The following is a 19283-nucleotide window of genomic DNA, read 5'->3' as shown; positions in this document are numbered from 1 at the left end:
GAGTACAGTCACGGAGACCAAAGGAGTGGAGTTTTTTGAGGAGGAGGGGGTGGTCCACTGTGTCAAAGGCAGCAGAGAGATCCAGGAGAAGTAGTACAGAATAGTGTCCATTGGCTTTAGCCATTAGTAGGTCATTTGAGAGTTTAAGGAGAGCAGTTTCCGTGGAGTGTTGAGGGCGAAAACCGGACTGAAGGGGATCAAGAAGTTTATTCATGGTCAGATGGTCGCTTAATCGGTTGTAGACCAGTCTTTCAAGAAGTTTGGAGGAGAAGGAGAGTAAGGAGATGGGACGTAAGTTGTTGAGATTGGTGGGATCCAGTGAGGGCTTTTTTAGTATGGGGGTGACTAGCGCATGTTTTAGAGAGTTTGGGAAGATGCCACAAGAGAGGGAGAGGTTGAAAATGTGAGTTAGAGAGCGTAGAATCGAGTCAGAGGGTGAGCGTAGCATTTGCGAGGGAACAGGATCCAGGGGGCAAGTGGTTAGATGAGTGCTAGATAAAAGTTTAGCAACCTCAGTAGTAGTAGCAGGGTTGAATGAGGGAAGTAATGATTGTATCTGTGGACATGGGGTGTTGCATGGGGGAGGTTTTTGCGCATTGGCGATCTCCTCATGAATTGTATCAATCTTAGTTTTGAAGTGATTGGCAATCTCCTGGGCAGTGAGTGAGTTGGTGGGTGGAGGCAGTGGAGGACAGAGTAGAGTGTTGAAGGTAGAGAAGAGTTGACGTGGACTGGATGAGAAGGTGTTGATGAGTGTGATAAAGTAGGTCTGTTTGGCAGTGTGAAGGCAGGAGTAGTATTTTAGGAGGGCAGATTTATATTGTGTGAAGTCTTCCTGGGTCTTAGTCTTATGCCACAGGCGCTCAAGAGTGCGGCTACGTTTTCTGAGACTTCTGGTGTCATCTGTTTGCCAGGGTTGTAGCAGTCGGGGCCTAATTCTGCGTGTAGTGAGGGGGGCCAGCTTGTCTAGGGAGGAAGACAGTGAGCTGTTGTAAACGAAAGTAGCTAGGTTGGGGCAGGACAGGGGGGAGATTTTGTCATAGAGGTGATCAGTAGCAGAGTAGAGAAGAGAAGGGTTGAGGTGGCGAAGGTTTCTGCGTGTAACTGTTAGGCGGTTGGAGGGAGAAGAGGTGGAAGACAAGGAGAGAGCAAAACTAATAAGGTGGTGATCAGAGAGTGGGAGTGGATTGTTGGAAAGGTTGCACGGAGTGCACAGATAGGAGAAGGCAAGGTCAAGGGTGTTGCCATTGGAGTGGGTAGGAGCCTGTATCCATTGCTTCAGGTCAAGCGATGAGGTTAGACTGAGAAGTTTAGAGGTAATAGTAGTGTTAGTGTTGACAGGGATGTTGAAGTCCCCAAGAATAATTGTGGGGATTTCAGAAGAGAGAAAGTAGGGTAGCCAGGCAGAGAAGTCATCAAGAAAGGCTGATACCGGTCCAGGGGGCCGGTAGATGACAGCAATTCTTAGAGAAATGGGAGAGAAAAGACGAATGCAGTGTGCCTCAAAAGAGGAGAGTATCAGAGAGGGAGGTGGGTGAAGAACCTGATAGGTGCTGCATGGAGCTAGAAGGATTCCCACTCCACCTCCCTTCCGTCCACTTGGTCTGGGGGAGTGAGTCCAGAGAAGGCCCCCATGGGAGAGGGAAGCAGGAGAAATAGTATCCGATTCATGAAGCCAGGTTTCAGTAATGGCAAGTAGGTTAAAGGAATTTGTGATGAAGAGGTCGTGGAGGGCGGTGAGTTTGTTGCAGACAGAACGTGCATTCCACAGGGCACAGGAAAAGGGGGGGCTGGTATTGGAAAGAGGAATAGAGACCAAGTTCTGTGGGTTGCGGCTCCTGCCAGAGGGTGTAGGGGGATGGGAGCAATGGGCAATGACAGATGATGGTGGCCCAGGGTTTGGGGATATGTCACCAGAGATTAGGAGAAGCAGGAGGGTGAGGGAGGTAATGTGGGACTGTGATTTATGTGAAGGGGCATGTTTCAGAGTACTGGAGGTTTTATCAGTGTATGGATGTAGAATGAGCGAGAGTTGGTAAGAGCAGTAGTAGGGGGAAGACAGAAGGCAGGGTGATATGTATAAGCAGGCGGGTGGAGAGGGGGGGTGAAGGTAAGAGAGTTTGAGGAGAGAGGTCAGGAGTGTCAGAAGTAGTGGTAGAGAGTGCATGTTACAGAGTGGAAGGAGAGCTTAAGAGAGAGACAGGGTCACCTGTAGTCTGTTAGCTGCTTTCCAGTGCAGATTGCTGTAATTGTTTGCTTCGTGCAATCGCTGAAGTGCAGAGAATGAAGTGCATATCACTTGTAGAAAGAATCACTTAGAGATAGAAGCCATAAGGATAGAAGCCCCTGCAATGTGCACCCCCCAGCAATGTGCTGACCCCTTAAGGATGCTCAAATATATACTGTTATAGGGGTGGGGTTGAAGTTCGTTAATTAATCATGAGTGACTATAAGAGTGCCTGGCAATCAAAGTGAACTTTTTGCTTCAAAAGTCAGAATAGCAAGAGGCCAAGACAAGATCAACACATAAAACTTAGGTAAGACAGTCCAGAAAAACAAATAATGTCATGGTTGTTCGCACAGGGCAACAGATAGAGAAGGCCACATACCAGAGATACACACACACACAGAGACAGCAGGCAGATTCCAATTTCAGTTAACGGTGGAAGATGTGGATGAGCTGACACATACCAGAGACACACACACACACAGAGACAGCAGGCAGATTCCAATTTCAGTTAACGGTGGAAGATGTGGATGAGCTGACACATACCAGAGACACACACACACAGAGACAGCAGGCAGATTCCAATTTCAGTTAACGGTGGAAGATGTGGATGAGCTGACACATACCAGAGACACACACACACAGAGACAGCAGGCAGATTCCAATTTCAGTTAACGGTGGAAGATGTGGATGAGCTGACACATACCAGAGACACACACACACAGAGACAGCAGGCAGATTCCAATTTCAGTTAACGGTGGAAGATGTGGATGAGCTGACACATACCTGTAAAGAGACAGAAGGAATGATCAGGTGAGGCAGAGAATGAAGTGCATATCACTTGTAGAAAGAATCACTTAGAGATAGAAGCCATAAGGATAGAAGCCCCTGCAATGTGCACCCCCCAGCAATGTGCTGACCCCTTAAGGATGCTCAAATATATACTGTTATAGGGGTGGGGTTGAAGTTCGTTAATTAATCATGAGTGACTATAAGAGTGCCTGGCAATCAAAGTGAACTTTTTGCTTCAAAAGTCAGAATAGCAAGAGGCCAAGACAAGATCAACACATAAAACTTAGGTAAGACAGTCCAGAAAAACAAATAATGTCATGGTTGTTCGCACAGGGCAACAGATAGAGAAGGCCACATACCAGAGATACACACACACACAGAGACAGCAGGCAGATTCCAATTTCAGTTAACGGTGGAAGATGTGGATGAGCTGACACATACCAGAGACACACACACACACAGAGACAGCAGGCAGATTCCAATTTCAGTTAACGGTGGAAGATGTGGATGAGCTGACACATACCAGAGACACACACACACAGAGACAGCAGGCAGATTCCAATTTCAGTTAACGGTGGAAGATGTGGATGAGCTGACACATACCAGAGACACACACACACAGAGACAGCAGGCAGATTCCAATTTCAGTTAACGGTGGAAGATGTGGATGAGCTGACACATACCAGAGACACACACACACAGAGACAGCAGGCAGATTCCAATTTCAGTTAACGGTGGAAGATGTGGATGAGCTGACACATACCTGTAAAGAGACAGAAGGAATGATCAGGTGAGGCAGAGAATGAAGTGCATATCACTTGTAGAAAGAATCACTTAGAGATAGAAGCCATAAGGATAGAAGCCCCTGCAATGTGCACCCCCCAGCAATGTGCTGACCCCTTAAGGATGCTCAAATATATACTGTTATAGGGGTGGGGTTGAAGTTCGTTAATTAATCATGAGTGACTATAAGAGTGCCTGGCAATCAAAGTGAACTTTTTGCTTCAAAAGTCAGAATAGCAAGAGGCCAAGACAAGATCAACACATAAAACTTAGGTAAGACAGTCCAGAAAAACAAATAATGTCATGGTTGTTCGCACAGGGCAACAGATAGAGAAGGCCACATACCAGAGATACACACACACACAGAGACAGCAGGCAGATTCCAATTTCAGTTAACGGTGGAAGATGTGGATGAGCTGACACATACCAGAGACACACACACACACAGAGACAGCAGGCAGATTCCAATTTCAGTTAACGGTGGAAGATGTGGATGAGCTGACACATACCAGAGACACACACACACAGAGACAGCAGGCAGATTCCAATTTCAGTTAACGGTGGAAGATGTGGATGAGCTGACACATACCAGAGACACACACACACAGAGACAGCAGGCAGATTCCAATTTCAGTTAACGGTGGAAGATGTGGATGAGCTGACACATACCAGAGACACACACACACAGAGACAGCAGGCAGATTCCAATTTCAGTTAACGGTGGAAGATGTGGATGAGCTGACACATACCAGAGATACACACACACACAGAGACAGCAGGCAGATTCCAATTTCAGTTAACGGTGGAAGATGTGGATGAGCTGACACATACCAGAGACACACACACACAGAGACAGCAGGCAGATTCCAATTTCAGTTAACGGTGGAAGATGTGGATGAGCTGACACATACCAGAGACACACACACACAGAGACAGCAGGCAGATTCCAATTTCAGTTAACGGTGGAAGATGTGGATGAGCTGACACATACCAGAGACACACACACACAGAGACAGCAGGCAGATTCCAATTTCAGTTAACGGTGGAAGATGTGGATGAGCTGACACATACCAGAGACACACACACACAGAGACAGCAGGCAGATTCCAATTTCAGTTAACGGTGGAAGATGTGGATGAGCTGACACATACCAGAGACACACACACACAGAGACAGCAGGCAGATTCCAATTTCAGTTAACGGTGGAAGATGTGGATGAGCTGACACATACCAGAGACACACACACACAGAGACAGCAGGCAGATTCCAATTTCAGTTAACGGTGGAAGATGTGGATGAGCTGACACATACCAGAGACACACACACACAGAGACAGCAGGCAGATTCCAATTTCAGTTAACGGTGGAAGATGTGGATGAGCTGACACATACCAGAGACACACACACACAGAGACAGCAGGCAGATTCCAATTTCAGTTAACGGTGGAAGATGTGGATGAGCTGACACATACCAGAGACACACACACACAGAGACAGCAGGCAGATTCCAATTTCAGTTAACGGTGGAAGATGTGGATGAGCTGACACATACCTGTAAAGAGACAGAAGGAATGATCAGGTGAGGCAGAGAATGAAGTGCATATCACTTGTAGAAAGAATCACTTAGAGATAGAAGCCATAAGGATAGAAGCCCCTGCAATGTGCACCCCCCAGCATCTGTTAAATCATCACAAATACACTAAAATATGTGGAGACATTCATATATAAAGTGCTAGGGGCTCAAATCATATTCTCTGCAGATCTACTGCTTCCACTTTACACCTACTTCATTCATCTTATGGTGTTTATCAATAAATGAAGTAAACTGATCCATGTGCAAATTCATATACAACATAAAGTGCTTTGTGCTTAATATAGTGTACTCTGCAAGTCCACTGCTTCCACTTTGCATCTACTTCAATGAACTTATTTTTCCAAAACAAATCCACCAATCAATGAAAAGTTGATAAGGTGTAAAGTTCTCGGTGCTCCAAACTGTGCCAGCTGTAGTGTAGCCACGCCTTCTTCCACCTCTTACACACGTGATGGTGAGGGCGCCCCCTTAGTAGTGCTTCCCCACTCACCAGAGCAATATGACTCCCAGCTTTTCATCTACCAGAGTCACCAACATCCTTCACACTCTCCTCACCTCCGATGGCAAAGGAACTGGATCCTCCTCGCTCACTCCTGAGAGTCTGCTGTGCTTTCTGTCATCTCCCTCCTAGACTCCTCCTCCTCCGACCGCTGTTCCAGCAGGAGCTCCGCCTCTTCATACACACATTTAGAGCTCCGCCTCTTCATACACACTCAGAGCTCCGCCTCTTCATACACACTCAGAGCTCCGCCTCTTCATACACACTCAGAGCTCCTCCTCTTCATACACACTCAGAGCTCCGCCTCTTCACACACACTCAGAGCTCCGCCTCTTCATACACACTCAGAGCTCCGCCTCTTCATACACACTCAGAGCTCCGCCTCTTCATACACACTCAGAGCTCCGCCTCTTCATACACACTCAGAGCTCCGCCTCTTCATACACACTCAGAGCTCCGCCTCTTCATACACACTCAGAGCTCCTCCTCTTCATACACACTCAGAGCTCCGCCTCTTCACACACACTCAGGGCTCCTCCTCTTCATACACACGCAGAGCTCCGCCTCTTCATACACACTCAGAGCTCCGCCTCTTCATACACAGAGCTCCGCCTCTTCATACACACTCAGAGCTCCGCCTCTTCATACACACTCAGAGCTCCGCCTCTTCATACACACTCAGAGCTCCGCCTCTTCATACACACTCAGAGCTCCTCCTCTTCATACACACTCAGAGCTCCGCCTCTTCATACACACGCAGAGCTCCACCTCTTCATACACACTCAGAGCTCCACCTCTTCATACACACTCAGAGCTCCGCCTCTTCATACACACTCAGAGCTCCTCCTCTTCATACACACTCAGAGCTCCTCCTCTTCATACACACTCAGAGCTCCTCCTCTTCATACACACGCAGAGCTCCACCTCTTCATACACACTCGGAGCTCCGCCTCTTCATACACACGCAGAGCTCCGCCTCTTCATACACACTCAGAGCTCCGCCTCTTCATACACACTCAGAGCTCCTCCTCTTCATACACACTCAGAGCTCCTCCTCTTCATACACACGCAGAGCTCGGCCTCTTCATACACACGCAGAGCTCGGCCTCTTCATACACACGCAGAGCTCGGCCTCTTCATACACACTCAGAGCTCCGCCTCTTCATACACACTCAGAGCTCCTCCTCTTCATACACACGCAGAGCTCCGCCTCTTCATACACACTCAGAGCTCCTCCTCTTCATACACACTCAGAGCTCCTCCTCTTCATACACACTCAGAGCTCCGCCTCTTCATACACACTCTGAGCTCCGCCTCTTCATACACACTCAGAGCTCCTCCTCTTCATACACACTCAGAGCTCCGACTCTTCATACACACTCAGAGCTCCGCCTCTTCATACACACTCTGAGCTCCGCCTCTTCATACACACTCAGGGAGTTGAAACTTTTTATCTTTTAAAAAGTGTTTCCCAGTGCTAAACCTGTCATCCTGTCATTTAGTTAACATTTTGTTTTTGGTTGATTCTCCTGTAAGGGGGTATGGCAGGGAGCGTGTCCTATGCCTACATACATTTGTTAGTAGGTGTCCTTCATTCCCATCTCAAAATGTTGGAGTTATACATACACACATATCACAGGGACGTGTTCACACCACGAGATGTGTCCTGGGCTGCAGTTCCTCTGAGCTCCACAAGGTGCTGATCTCACCTCTACCCAGACAGGAAGTCTCTATGGAATACAGACAGGAAGTGATGTCAGGTACAGACATTCCATTTGGAAAGACGTGGAGAGAATACACTGCTGGATCTGGTGGCAGAGGAGGTAATATGAAGATTAACCCCTTCAGGGGGATCAGTTGATGATTAATATATTTTGCTTCCAAAGCTGGTCATACATGGTTCAGTTTTATCCTTCAGAGGAAGGACACACCCAGAAACATTGATTAAAATCTCCCCATCCAAATGTCCCTCCATCCAGAGTCTATATGTCCTATGACATCACACTGACCTCACAGCTCCTCCTCCCAATGTCCCTCCATCTGGCTTTTTTTTCTGATGCTCTTAGGATGTGGGCGGACCCTTGGCATCCTCACTAGAAAAGTGGGACTGTTGGTCCTGTGTTGTATTTAATGATGTCAGAATACCTGCAACAAGCTTCTAATCTGCATAGTGTGGGGGTCCTGTGTGGGTGAATTATACCTTTAAAAAAAAGGGAGACCTGAATGATGAGGTGAGGAGGATTCTGGGAATAACATTTCATTTTACCATTTGTTTTCAGATCTGGAGTTTTCCTCCTGTGAAGTCTGGAGATCATATGACCATCACATTGCCTCCACCTCTCTCCCTGTTAGAATAGAGAAATAAAAAGAAGATTCTAGAAGTCACCAGAGAGATCATGGAGGAGAGGTGAGCGGTGCTGGGAATTCTGGGACATTATCCAGTAACAGACAAGGGATGTGTCTGGATGGTGACTGTATCATTGTGTGTGTCAGGTTCCTATAAGGTGTCAGGATGTCACTGTCTATTTCTCCATGGAGGAGTGGGAGTATTTAGAAGGACACAAGGATCTCTACAAGGACGTCATGATGGACAATCAGCCGCCCCTCACATCACCGGGTAAGAGGAGACTTTATTGTAAGGGAGAGAGCAGTACGGAGGGTCCACCTAGATCCCCCATCATCTGATAAACACATAGAAACAATGTATTCAGTCAGTGTGTATGTTTCCTACAGATGGATCCAGTAATGGGAACCCACCAGAGAGATGTCCCCGTCCTCTGTATTCCCGGGATTCCACACAGGAAGGTCACACCATCCCTCACCATCATCAGGTAGATGAGGAACAATCACTGATAGTATCATTAGGATCTGTACATTATCTGCATTGTTATCTTTGATGTCATTTTTATTATATATTCAGAGTGGAAACCTGAGAGATTCTAAAGTTGAAGTTAAAGAAGAGATAAAAGAGGAGGATGATGAGGATGGGGTGATGGAGGAGTCAGAGTCTGTAAAAGAACACAAAGATCTGTACCAGGACACCATGGTGGAGTCATCCAGCTACAGAAACCCACCAGAGAGATGTCCCCATCCTCTGTATTCCCGGGATTCCACACAGGAAGATCACACCATCCCTCACCATCATCAGGTAGATGATTGACAATTATTGGTAGTTCTGATTTATACACAGCATGTTTATTACAATTAATGTTTTATTATATATTCAGAGTGGAAACCTTGGGGATAATAATATTGATGTTAAAGAAGAGTATAAAGAGGAGGATGAGGAGTATGGGGGGATGGAGGAGTTTTCACAAGGACACAAGAATATGATGGAGCCACCTAATACCAGGAACCCACCAGAGAGATGTCCCCGCCCACTGTATTCCCGGGATTCCACACAGGAAGATCACATCATCCCTCACTGTTACCTCAAGGTTGGTGGGACGGAGCTTATTAAACACAGACTCATGGAGACAATGTGTGGATTTTTTTTATGTGATATCACAATATTAAAGCTTATATCTTACAGATTATATTCTCTCTCATTTTCTTGATTTAGAGTGGAGATCCAATCGATATAGAATTTGAGGTTAAAGCAGAAGAAGAAGAAGAGATGTATGTGAGGGATGATCAGCAGTCTATGGAGGAGGATGGAATAACGGGGACATTTATAGAGGAGGACACTCCTACAGAGATCAGTACAGGTGGGTCATTAACACTAAATACATTCCTCCTCCCATACTGCTCACTAGGGAGGAGCCCGATGTTTGTGTTGAACATAAGTTTGACTCGAACATCGGGTGTTTGCCGAATAGCAAACAATTTGGGGTGTTCACAGCAAATTCAAAAGCCGCGGAACACCCTTTTAAAAGTCTATGGGAGAAATCAAAAGTGCTAATTTTAAAGGCTTATATGCATGGTATTGTCATCAAAAGTGTTTGGGGACCTGGGTCCTGCCCCAGGGGACATGGATCAATGCAAAAAAAAAGTTTTAAAATCGGACGTTTTTTAGAGAGCAGTGATTTTAACAATGCTTAAAGTGAAACAATAAAAGTGAAATATTACTTTAAAATTCGTACCTGGGGGGTGTCTATAGTATGCCTGTAAAGTGGCGCATGTTTCCCATGTTTAGAACAGTCCCTGCACAAAATTACATTTCTAAAGGAAAAAAAGTCATTTAAAAGTACTCGCGGCTATAATGTATTGTTGGTCCTGGCAATACAAATAAAAGAAGTCATTGAAAAAAAACGGCATGGGATCCCCCCAGTCCATTACCAGGCCCTTTGGATCTGGTATGAATATTAAGGGAAACACTGAACCAAAATTTAAAAAAGAAAATTGCGTGGGTGTCCCCCCAAATTCCATACCAGGCCCTTTAGGTCTGGTATGGATTTTAAGGGGAACCCTGTGCCAAAATTAAAAATAAAATGGCGTGGGGGTCCCCCAAAAATTCATACCAGACCCTTATCTGAGCACGCAACCTGGCAGGCCGCAGAAAAAAAAGGGGAGATGAGAGAGCACCCCCCCTCCTGAACCATACCAGGCCACATGCCCTCAACATGGGGAGGGTGCTTTGGGGTAGCCCCCCAAAACACCTTGTCCCCATGTTGATGGGGACAAGGGCCTCATCCCCACAACCCTTGCCCAATGGTTGTGGGGGTCTGCGGGCAGGGGTTTACCAGAATCTGGAAGCCCCCTTTTAACAAGGGGACCCCCAGATCCCGGCCTCCCCCCTGTGTGAAATGGTAACAGGGTACAAATGTACCCCTACCATTTCAGAAAAAAAGTGTCAAAATGGTACAAATGACAAGACACGGCTTGGGACAAGTCCTTTATTAAAAAATAAAAATGTCCCACGAAGTCCATTCATCTTCTTTCGCTCCGCCGACGGACTGAAAAACCCACAAAGCCGCAAACCGACCCGCCTCCATGGGAGGCACCTGCCGTATGATGCCCGCCCCCTCTGACGCCCCCGGGAAAGCCATAGGGAAGTCCCTGTGCATCAGGGGGTGCAAAGTCACCTGGGAACATCACCGTGTGGCCCCGCCCTCAGTTATAAAAAACCTGTCAAAGCGAAGATGCGTCATACGGCGGGTGCCTCCCATGGAGGCGGGTCGGTCGCGGCTTTGTTTTTGTTTCTTTCTTTTTCAGTCCGTCAGCGGAGCGAGAGAAGATGAATGGACTTCGTGGGACATTTTTATTTTTTTATTTTTTAATAAAGGACTTGTTCCAAGCTGTGTCTTGTCATTTGTACCATTTTGACACTTTTTTTGTGAAATGGTAGGGGTACAATTGTACCCCGTTACCATTTCACATGGGGGGAGGCCGGGATCTGGGGGTCCCCTTGTTAAAGGGGGCTTCCAGATTCCGATAAGCCCCCCACCTGCAAACCCCCACAACCACCGGGCAAGGGCTGTGGGGATGAGACCCTTGTCCCCATCAACATGGGCACAAGGTGCTTTGGGGGGCTACCCCAAAGCACCCTCCCCTTGTTGAGGTCATGTGGCCTGGTACAGTTCAGGAGGGAGGGGCGATCTCTCGTCCCCCCCTTTATCTGCGACCTGCAAGGTTGCGTGCTCGGATAACGGTCTGGTATGGATTTTTGGAGGGACACCCACGCCATTTTTTAAAATTTTGGTTTGGGGTTCCCCTTAATATTCATACCAGACCCAAAGGGCCTGATAATGGACTGGGGGGATCCCATGCCGTTTTTTTCAATGACTACTTTTATCTGTATTGCCGGGACTGACAATACATTATAGCCGCGAGTACTTTTAAATGAATTTTTTCCTTTAGAAATGTCATTTTGTGCAGGGACTGTTCTAAACACGGGAAAAATGCGCCACTTTACAGGCATACTATAGACACCCCCCAGGTACGAAATTTAAAGGGATATTTCACTTTTATTGTTTCACTTTAAGCATTATTAAAATCACTGCTCCCGAAAAAACTGCCATTTTTAAAACTTTTTTTTGCATTGATCCATGTCCCCTGGGGCAGGACCCAGGTCCCCAAACACTTTTTATGACAATAACTTGCATATAAGCCTTTAAAATTAGCATTTTTGGTTATTCATGTTTGTGTCCCATAAACTTTAACGGTGTTCGAGCAAATTTTTTGCCTGTTCGCATGTTCTGCGAACTGAACCAGAGGATGGTTGGCTCATCCCTACTGCTCACTGATTGGTCCAGAGTAGGGCGGGGACTGGGTGATATCAGCCTGTAATCCCCTGGTCACTTTCCTGAGCTGTGTTCCCCATTCTGTATTCCTGTGTTTCTCTCGGATAATCTTCCTTCTCTGTACTGCAGACACAATTTATGTATCTAGACTGGATTTATGGAGATTCTGGGATTCAGCTGACAGCAAAATCTTGATTTCATTATATGGATAAGGAAACTTTGGATCGGCAGCACAAATACACAAAAAATAAAGTAGAATGTCTTTATTGAAACATGAATAATAACAAAAAAGGGCCCTCAAATTTTCCACTCGCATTTTGCGAGTGGCAAATGAGGGCTGGCGAGGAGCTGGGCTGCCTGGGGGTGGGGAGGTGAGCACCGCTGGCAGGTGGGGTTGATCGAGAGCCGTTCTCCCAGTGATCGCCCGGTGGAAGAGAGCATGGAGGAAGAGGAGAGCCATGGGGAAATGAGCGGTATAGCACGCTGTTAGAGCTTACATTGAAATTGCCTCCGCTCTGCTCTCCGTCACACACAGCCCCGCCTCCTCCTATCCCCGCCCCTTTGATAGACAGAATGCGGATCCAATGATAGGATGTGTTCTGTCTATCACAGGCGCGGGGTCAGGAGGAGGCGGGGCTGTGTGTGACGGCGAGCAGAGCGGAGGTAATTTCAATGTAAGCTGTAACCGCACGCTATACCGCTCGTGACCCCGTGACTCTCCTCTTCCTCCAGTCATGATCCGGCCACCCTCTCTCTTCCTCTGCCCTGGCGAGGCTGCAATGTTTGGCAAAGTGAGACTGCAATGGGGGCAGGGTGAGGCTGCAATGGTGGGCACTGGTGAGGCTGTACTGAGGGGAACCGATAAAGTTGTTAATATTTATTTTTGTAACTTAATTCTGCATAAAACATTTAGTTTCATTTCATGAGATTAAGAGGGCATAATTAGGGGCACGGCAAGGTAGGGGTTGGGCGGGGCAACTGGTGGCGAGTAACCCTTGAGGCCTGGCTGGTAGCTCAGGACTTGAAATTTTGAGCCCTGATATAAGCAATGGATGGGTACAGGCAGGGGAAATGCAGGTAGGTTGACGCGTTTCACACTATAGAAGTGCTTTGTCAAAACCACAAGTTTGCAAAAGTCTCTCTTATAACACATAAGTCACATGACATTCACAGGTGAAAATCATCAGATTAAACTAGGGTTGTCCCGATACCACTTTTTCAGGACCGAGTACAAGTACCGATACTTTTTTTCAAGTACTTGCCGATACCGAATACCGATACTTTTTTTTATGTCACGTGACAGTGTTTTTTTTATTTTTTTTTAACAGTGCTTTTTTTTTTTTTTTTTGGGGGGGGTGGGGGGTGGGGTGGGGGTGAACGGTGTATGTGTGTGTGTGTGTGTGTTTTTTTTTTTTTTTTTTTTAAATTTACAATTTTTATTTTTTACAATAATTTTTTTTTATTCTTTATTGCAATATGTGTTTTTCTTGTTTTTTTTTTAATCAGCCCTGTTGGGGGGCTTTGGTGAGATATCAGGGGTCTTAACAGACCTCTGATATCTCCCCCTTGAGACAGAGAAAGAGACAGAGGATAGAGATTCCCCAGTCCCTTTCTCTGCAGCCTCAGCTGCACTGAGAATGAATGGAGAGAAGACAGCGGCTCCTCTCCATTCATAAACTGACACATCGTAATCACAGGAGATTACAGTGTTTCAGTTATGTGAATGGACAGAGTCAGCTGACTCTCTCCATACACAAAGGAAGGAGGAGGAGGACGGCGGAACGGAGGGGACAGCGGAGGGGGACAGAGAAGGAGGGGGGAATGGAGGGGACAGCGGAGAGGCACAGAGGAACGGAGGGGGCATGGAGGAGGATGCAGTGACAGTCAGCTGTGAGCGATCACCGCTGTGTCACTAAAGCTGCAGAAAGCCGCTGGGGGAGAAGCTTGTATCTCCCCCACGCGCCGATCACAGCTGACTTTTAGGTATCGGGGAAGCATCGGGAGCATTTGCCCGAGTACAAGTACTTGGGCAAATGCTCGGTATCGGTGCCGATACCGATACTAGTATCGGTATCGGTGCCGATACCGATACTAGTATCGGTATCGGGACAACCCTGGATTAAACTCAGCAATTGCAAACACAAACCAATAAAATCTCCTTTTGAAAAAAAAAGATATTTTAAAAACAGAAAAGATTCTATTCTATATAGCAACCTCAAAAAATAAAAAAGGGAAAAAAATGATATTTCCCTTTAATCTAAAGAGGTTACACACTACATCTTGCGGACGTTCTTTAATCAATTGATTAACCCCGACCAGCCGCCGCATTTATACTGCATCATAGCTGTACGTTGGCTCTTTAAGACGCTCTAGCATGCGCGATGACCGCCAGGCACCTGCGATCGCTCGTGACAGAGTGAGAACCGGGATCTGTGTGTGTGTGTGTGTGTGTGAACACACAAATCCCAGTTCTGTCAGGGGAGAGGAGACAGAACGTGTGTTCCTACTAAGTAGGAACAATGATCTGTCTTCTCCCTCTAGTCAGCCACATTCCCGTCACAGTTAGAACACATCTGGGGAACACAGCTAACTCCTTGATTGTTCCCTAGTGTTAACCCATTCCCTGCCAGTGACATTTAGACAGTAATCAGTGGCTATTTTATAGTTCTGATCGCTGTATAAATGTCAATGGTCCCAAAAAAATGTCAAGTGTCCGATCTGTTTGCTGTAATGTCGCAGTCCTGCTAAACATCACAGATCGCCGCCATTACTAGTAAAAAATAATTTAATAATAAAATGCCATTAATCTAACCCCTATTTTGTAGATGCTATAACTTTTGCACAAACCAATCAATATACGCTTATTGCGATTCTTTTTTTTTTTTTTTTTTTACCAAAAATATGTAGAAGAATACATATTAGAACAAACTGAGGACGAAATTTGTTTTTTTTATTTAAATTGGGGGATATTTATTATAGTAAAAAATTTTTTTTTTTTTTTCAAAATTGCCGCGCTTTTTTTTGTTTATATCGCGAAAAAAAAAATTGCAGAGGTGATCAAATACCACCAAAAGAAAGCTCTATTTGTGGGAAAAAAGGGCGTCAATTTTTTTTTTTTTTGTACAACGTCGCACGACTGTGCAATTATCCGTTAAAACAACGCAGTGCCATATCGCAAAAAAAATGGCAGGGTCATTAAGGGGCCAAATCTTCCGGGGTTGAAGTGTTTAAAGAAAGGAAGAGCCATGTGAACAGATGATTGACATGAAGTGAAATAAAAATTGTTGTGTGTAACCTCTTTAGATTAAAGGGAAATATCATTTTTTTCCCTTTTTTGTTTTTTGAGGTTGCTATATAGAATAGAATCTTTTCTGTGTTTTTGTGTTTTTAAAATTATCTTTTTTCAAAAGGAGATTTTATTGGTTTGTGTTTGCAATTGCTGAGTTTAATCTGATGATTTTCACCCGTCTGTCAATGTCATGTGACTTATGTGTTATAAGTCCTGAATAATAATAAGAGAGACTTTTGCAAACTTGTGGCTTTGACAAAGCACTTCTATAGTGTGAAACGCGTCAACCTACCTGCATGTCCCCTGCCTGTACCCATCCATTGCTTTTATTAATAATTCATGTTTCAATAAAGACATTCTACTTTATTTTTTGTGTGGGTGTGCTTCCGATCCGAAGTTTCCTGTTCCAGAAGAAACCTTGGCGGGTAACTGATTGTATCACCTGTGAGCAGCGGTCTCTTTCTTTGATTTCATTATAGGTGTTACTAGACTTAGACACCTGAGGTGTGTGCTTTGGGTCTTCTGCCCCATACCCGGGTCTAGTAAGATCTCTGACAGAACAATTCTCCCAGGATTACCTGCTCTGTTGTCTGCTGGCTGTGCCGGGTGGAGGGATATGTCTGTATAGTCTCAGACCCAAGTCACTGAGTGCAGTCTCAGGAGATGGGAGGCAGCGGTGTGGGACCTCTGCAACTTGTCTCATGTAAACATTTAATCTTCCACTGATTACTGAATACCAGTATTATGGGTCCTGACCCTTACACTATATAATTTATATTGTACATTATATACTCCTGACCCCTGCACTATATACTCTATGTTGTACATTACATACTCCTGACCCCTGCACTATATACTCTATGTTGTACATTACATCATTCTGATGCTATAAAATCCTAATAGTTGTATCCTATATATTAAGTTGTACATTACATAGTTCTGACTTCTTTTGCACCCATTTCCTACCAGCTGGACATTTTTATATCTGATGATTTAATTGAAGCCCAGACTTTTACCTGGTGATAATAATGTGATCACATCCTCAAACTTTGGAACCTTAACCACTTCCGCCCCGGAAGATTTGGCTGCTCAATGACCAGGCCATTCTTTGCGATTCGGCACTGCATCGCTTTAACTGGCAATTGCGCGGTCATGCGACGTTGTACCCAAACAAAATTGATGCCTTTTTTTTCCCCGCAAATAGAACTTTCCTTTGGTGGTATTTGATCATCTCTGCAGTTTTTATTTTTTGCGCTATAAACAAAAAAAAGAGCGACAGTTTTGAAAAAAAAACACAATATTTTGTACTTTTGCTATAATAAATATCCCCATTTTTTTTTTAAAAAAAGCTAATTTTCTCTAGTCATCTTCCAGGATGGCACATCTGAGAGATGAGAGGCTCCTCCCCACAGGAAACACAATCAATCGACAGCTGTTTTAAGTCCCCACCCTTCCACTTGATCCTCAGTTTTTGATTGTGTTTCTCCCCACACAGCGAAACCGTTTGTTTTTTTCCAAATGATCCAAAGCCTGGGGCTGGTGGTCTCCCCCTGGGAGCCGGACCACAAGCTTGAGAAGCCTCTGGGTCCGGTAGGATATTCTTGTCCTTTCTGGGGGGTCTCCCTATCTTTTTCTTGGGGGGGGGGGGCAGCAATTGGAAGAGTCCCCCTGAGAGCTGAAGGACCCTGGTTACAGTGGTGTACCCAGAACTTCAGGGGCCATTATCCTGCCTCCCCCCTTACCTGTCCGGGCGTCCGTTCAGACGGGGTGCTGGCCGCCGGTTCTCTCCTGGGGCCCCTGGTAGCTCGCGTGGGCTGCTGGGGAGGGCGCCGCCTGAATGACCCGCGTTCTTACCCAGAAGGGAAGGCTGAGAGTCAGCAGGAGCAGGCGCCCACATCCTCCTTTCGAGGAGGCACCAGTTCACTATGGTGGATGTCTGCCTAAACCACCTCAGATGGGAATGAGGAACGTACGGAATTGCCCCCCCCCATGTGTATATACTGACTGGTACAGTGCAGGACAGCCTAACCTTGCAGCTCCCTACGGGGACAGCAGTTGGGGGGGCACTTTGGCGGCTATCCTCCTTGCGTGTGGACCATAAGGATGGAAAAGCAAGCCCGGTGGCTTTGGAAAAAGGGGAAGACGACAACGGTGAGTACTTTCCCTTACCTTGGGAATTTAGCTGCAAAATCCCCAATCCCAGCCTGATGGTTTCTGGGCATATGAGAATAATCTCCCCTGGGGTCTGGATTCAAATAGCCCAGAAGCTTCTGCTAAAAAAAAAACAGCCGCAGCTCCCTCTTACATCAGAGATGCTGTATGGTGGACAAGTGGTGCAGAGGAGCGAGTGTGCCTAAACCACCTCAGATGGGAAAGAGGTAGGTAAGGCATTTCTTCCCCTTCCCCCTATATATACTGAGTGGTGCAGTGCAGGGCCTGGGGTCTGCATAACAAAATAGCCCAGAAGCTACTGCTAAAACCACCAGCCACAGCTCCCTCCTTTAGCAGAGACACTGTGGTTATCACAACAGTAGGTTGCCAGCCTCTCCGTACATGTCCGGTTGTGGTACATTAGTAGGGGTGAATATAGCAAAGGGGGTGACCTGGTAGAACAAAGAGTTCCTTACTGGCCAGGTATACCACTGAACAAATTATTAATGGTGCAATGGTTGAAGGATTCAGGAGTAAGCTCCCCTGGTCAGCAGGTGCACTAGGTTATCTGGCCCTATTAGCCCAGCTGCTAGGAATCTGAAGTTGCTCCAAGATGCTTAAAGGCTGACCTAACATTCAACAATGTGGCAGGGACCAAGGTTCTGTGTGGCACAGTAGGGGTTCCCTTGTGACAGATCCTCCTTTTGGGGGTTGCTTGCTATGGGTAACTTTTCATAAGCTCCAACCTCCCGCTCCACCTTTACACTGTGGTTATATTATAGTGCAGGAGGTAAGAAAAACCTTTTTGTTGGTTTGGGCTACAGTCCACAAAGTGACAGATCTAAAGGCGATTTACTATAAGTCGCTTCCTATATCGATTAAGGATTTTCTGTGCAAACATATGCAAGAGCTAGATAGATACATGATTGCTTAAGGCCTGCAGGTGGCTATTTACCTCCAGGCTAAATTGGTGACCACCTCCTCTGGAGGCTGTCTTAAATTGGTCTCTAGGGCTGGGCTCATTGAGACTTTAGTTGCTGATCAGCCCCATTCGTGTATGAGCTGGCCAGCGTTTGCTCAGTCTATGGTAGGACAACAGCTACTATAGTAAGGTGTCCAACCATTTTAGGATTTGTTTCTTCAGTGGGGGTGAAGTGTTAGTACCTACAGCCCAGGCTTTGCCTATGGATCAAATTGCCCTGTTTGGTTATTTCATAAAGGGATACACCATGACCCCTTCTTGGTTGCACACCAGCAGACCTCAGTAGTGAAGGTTTGTCCTTGCTGGGATGTTTTGTGGCACAGCAGAAATACACATTGAGATTGGTGACATCTCTGCTCGTATATTGCTGTACATCAGAAATGCACTGCACTGAAGCTTGTTTGGTGTCATTTATATCCTAAAGGTACTGCTTTGTTTGGCTACAGATCAGAAAAATACAACAGGGAATGTGGTCTGTACTTTCTGGTCTTGTGACGCATGGTGGAAATGCACATCATTGAGTCTGGTGACCTCTCTGCTCATAGTTGTTATATTGCTGCACATCAGAGATTGAGGTCTGTCTGTGGGGTTTTGTGTCCTGTATTACTGCCTTATTGGTTGCTTATCAGAAAGGCAGTAGAAGATTGATGGTAGTACTTGTACTGCCTTTGGTAATCGGTGCAGCCCCGCAAAGTGGCGTCGTGCCGATAGTGCTATTAACGGCAATGGCTGCCGATTTTAGGCATGCGATTTTTACATGTTGAGTCGCATGCCAAATCACTTCA

General features: G+C 46.0%; 1 protein-coding gene across 1 annotated transcript in view; it reads left to right on the top strand.

Annotated features, from left to right (window-relative positions):
* The first annotated feature begins 7477 nt into the window (after positions 1 to 7477).
* Positions 7478 to 19283, top strand: part of LOC141121810 (uncharacterized) — a 50390-nt gene continuing 38584 nt past the window's right edge. The window contains exons 1-7 of the mRNA XM_073611529.1: positions 7478 to 7717; positions 8174 to 8301; positions 8388 to 8511; positions 8628 to 8725; positions 8815 to 9042; positions 9122 to 9331; positions 9457 to 9601. Coding sequence (XP_073467630.1) covers positions 8427 to 8511; positions 8628 to 8725; positions 8815 to 9042; positions 9122 to 9331; positions 9457 to 9601 — 766 coding nt within the window. The 5' untranslated portion in view covers positions 7478 to 7717; positions 8174 to 8301; positions 8388 to 8426. The remainder of the gene's footprint in view (positions 7718 to 8173; positions 8302 to 8387; positions 8512 to 8627; positions 8726 to 8814; positions 9043 to 9121; positions 9332 to 9456; positions 9602 to 19283) is intronic.

Source organism: Aquarana catesbeiana, unplaced genomic scaffold (assembly GCF_042186555.1).
Source record: "Aquarana catesbeiana isolate 2022-GZ unplaced genomic scaffold, ASM4218655v1 unanchor232, whole genome shotgun sequence".
In the NCBI taxonomy this organism is placed as follows: Eukaryota; Metazoa; Chordata; class Amphibia; order Anura; family Ranidae; genus Aquarana; species Aquarana catesbeiana.
The sequence above is the reverse complement of the archived record's forward strand: the minus strand, read 5'-3'. Positions and strand labels throughout refer to the sequence as shown.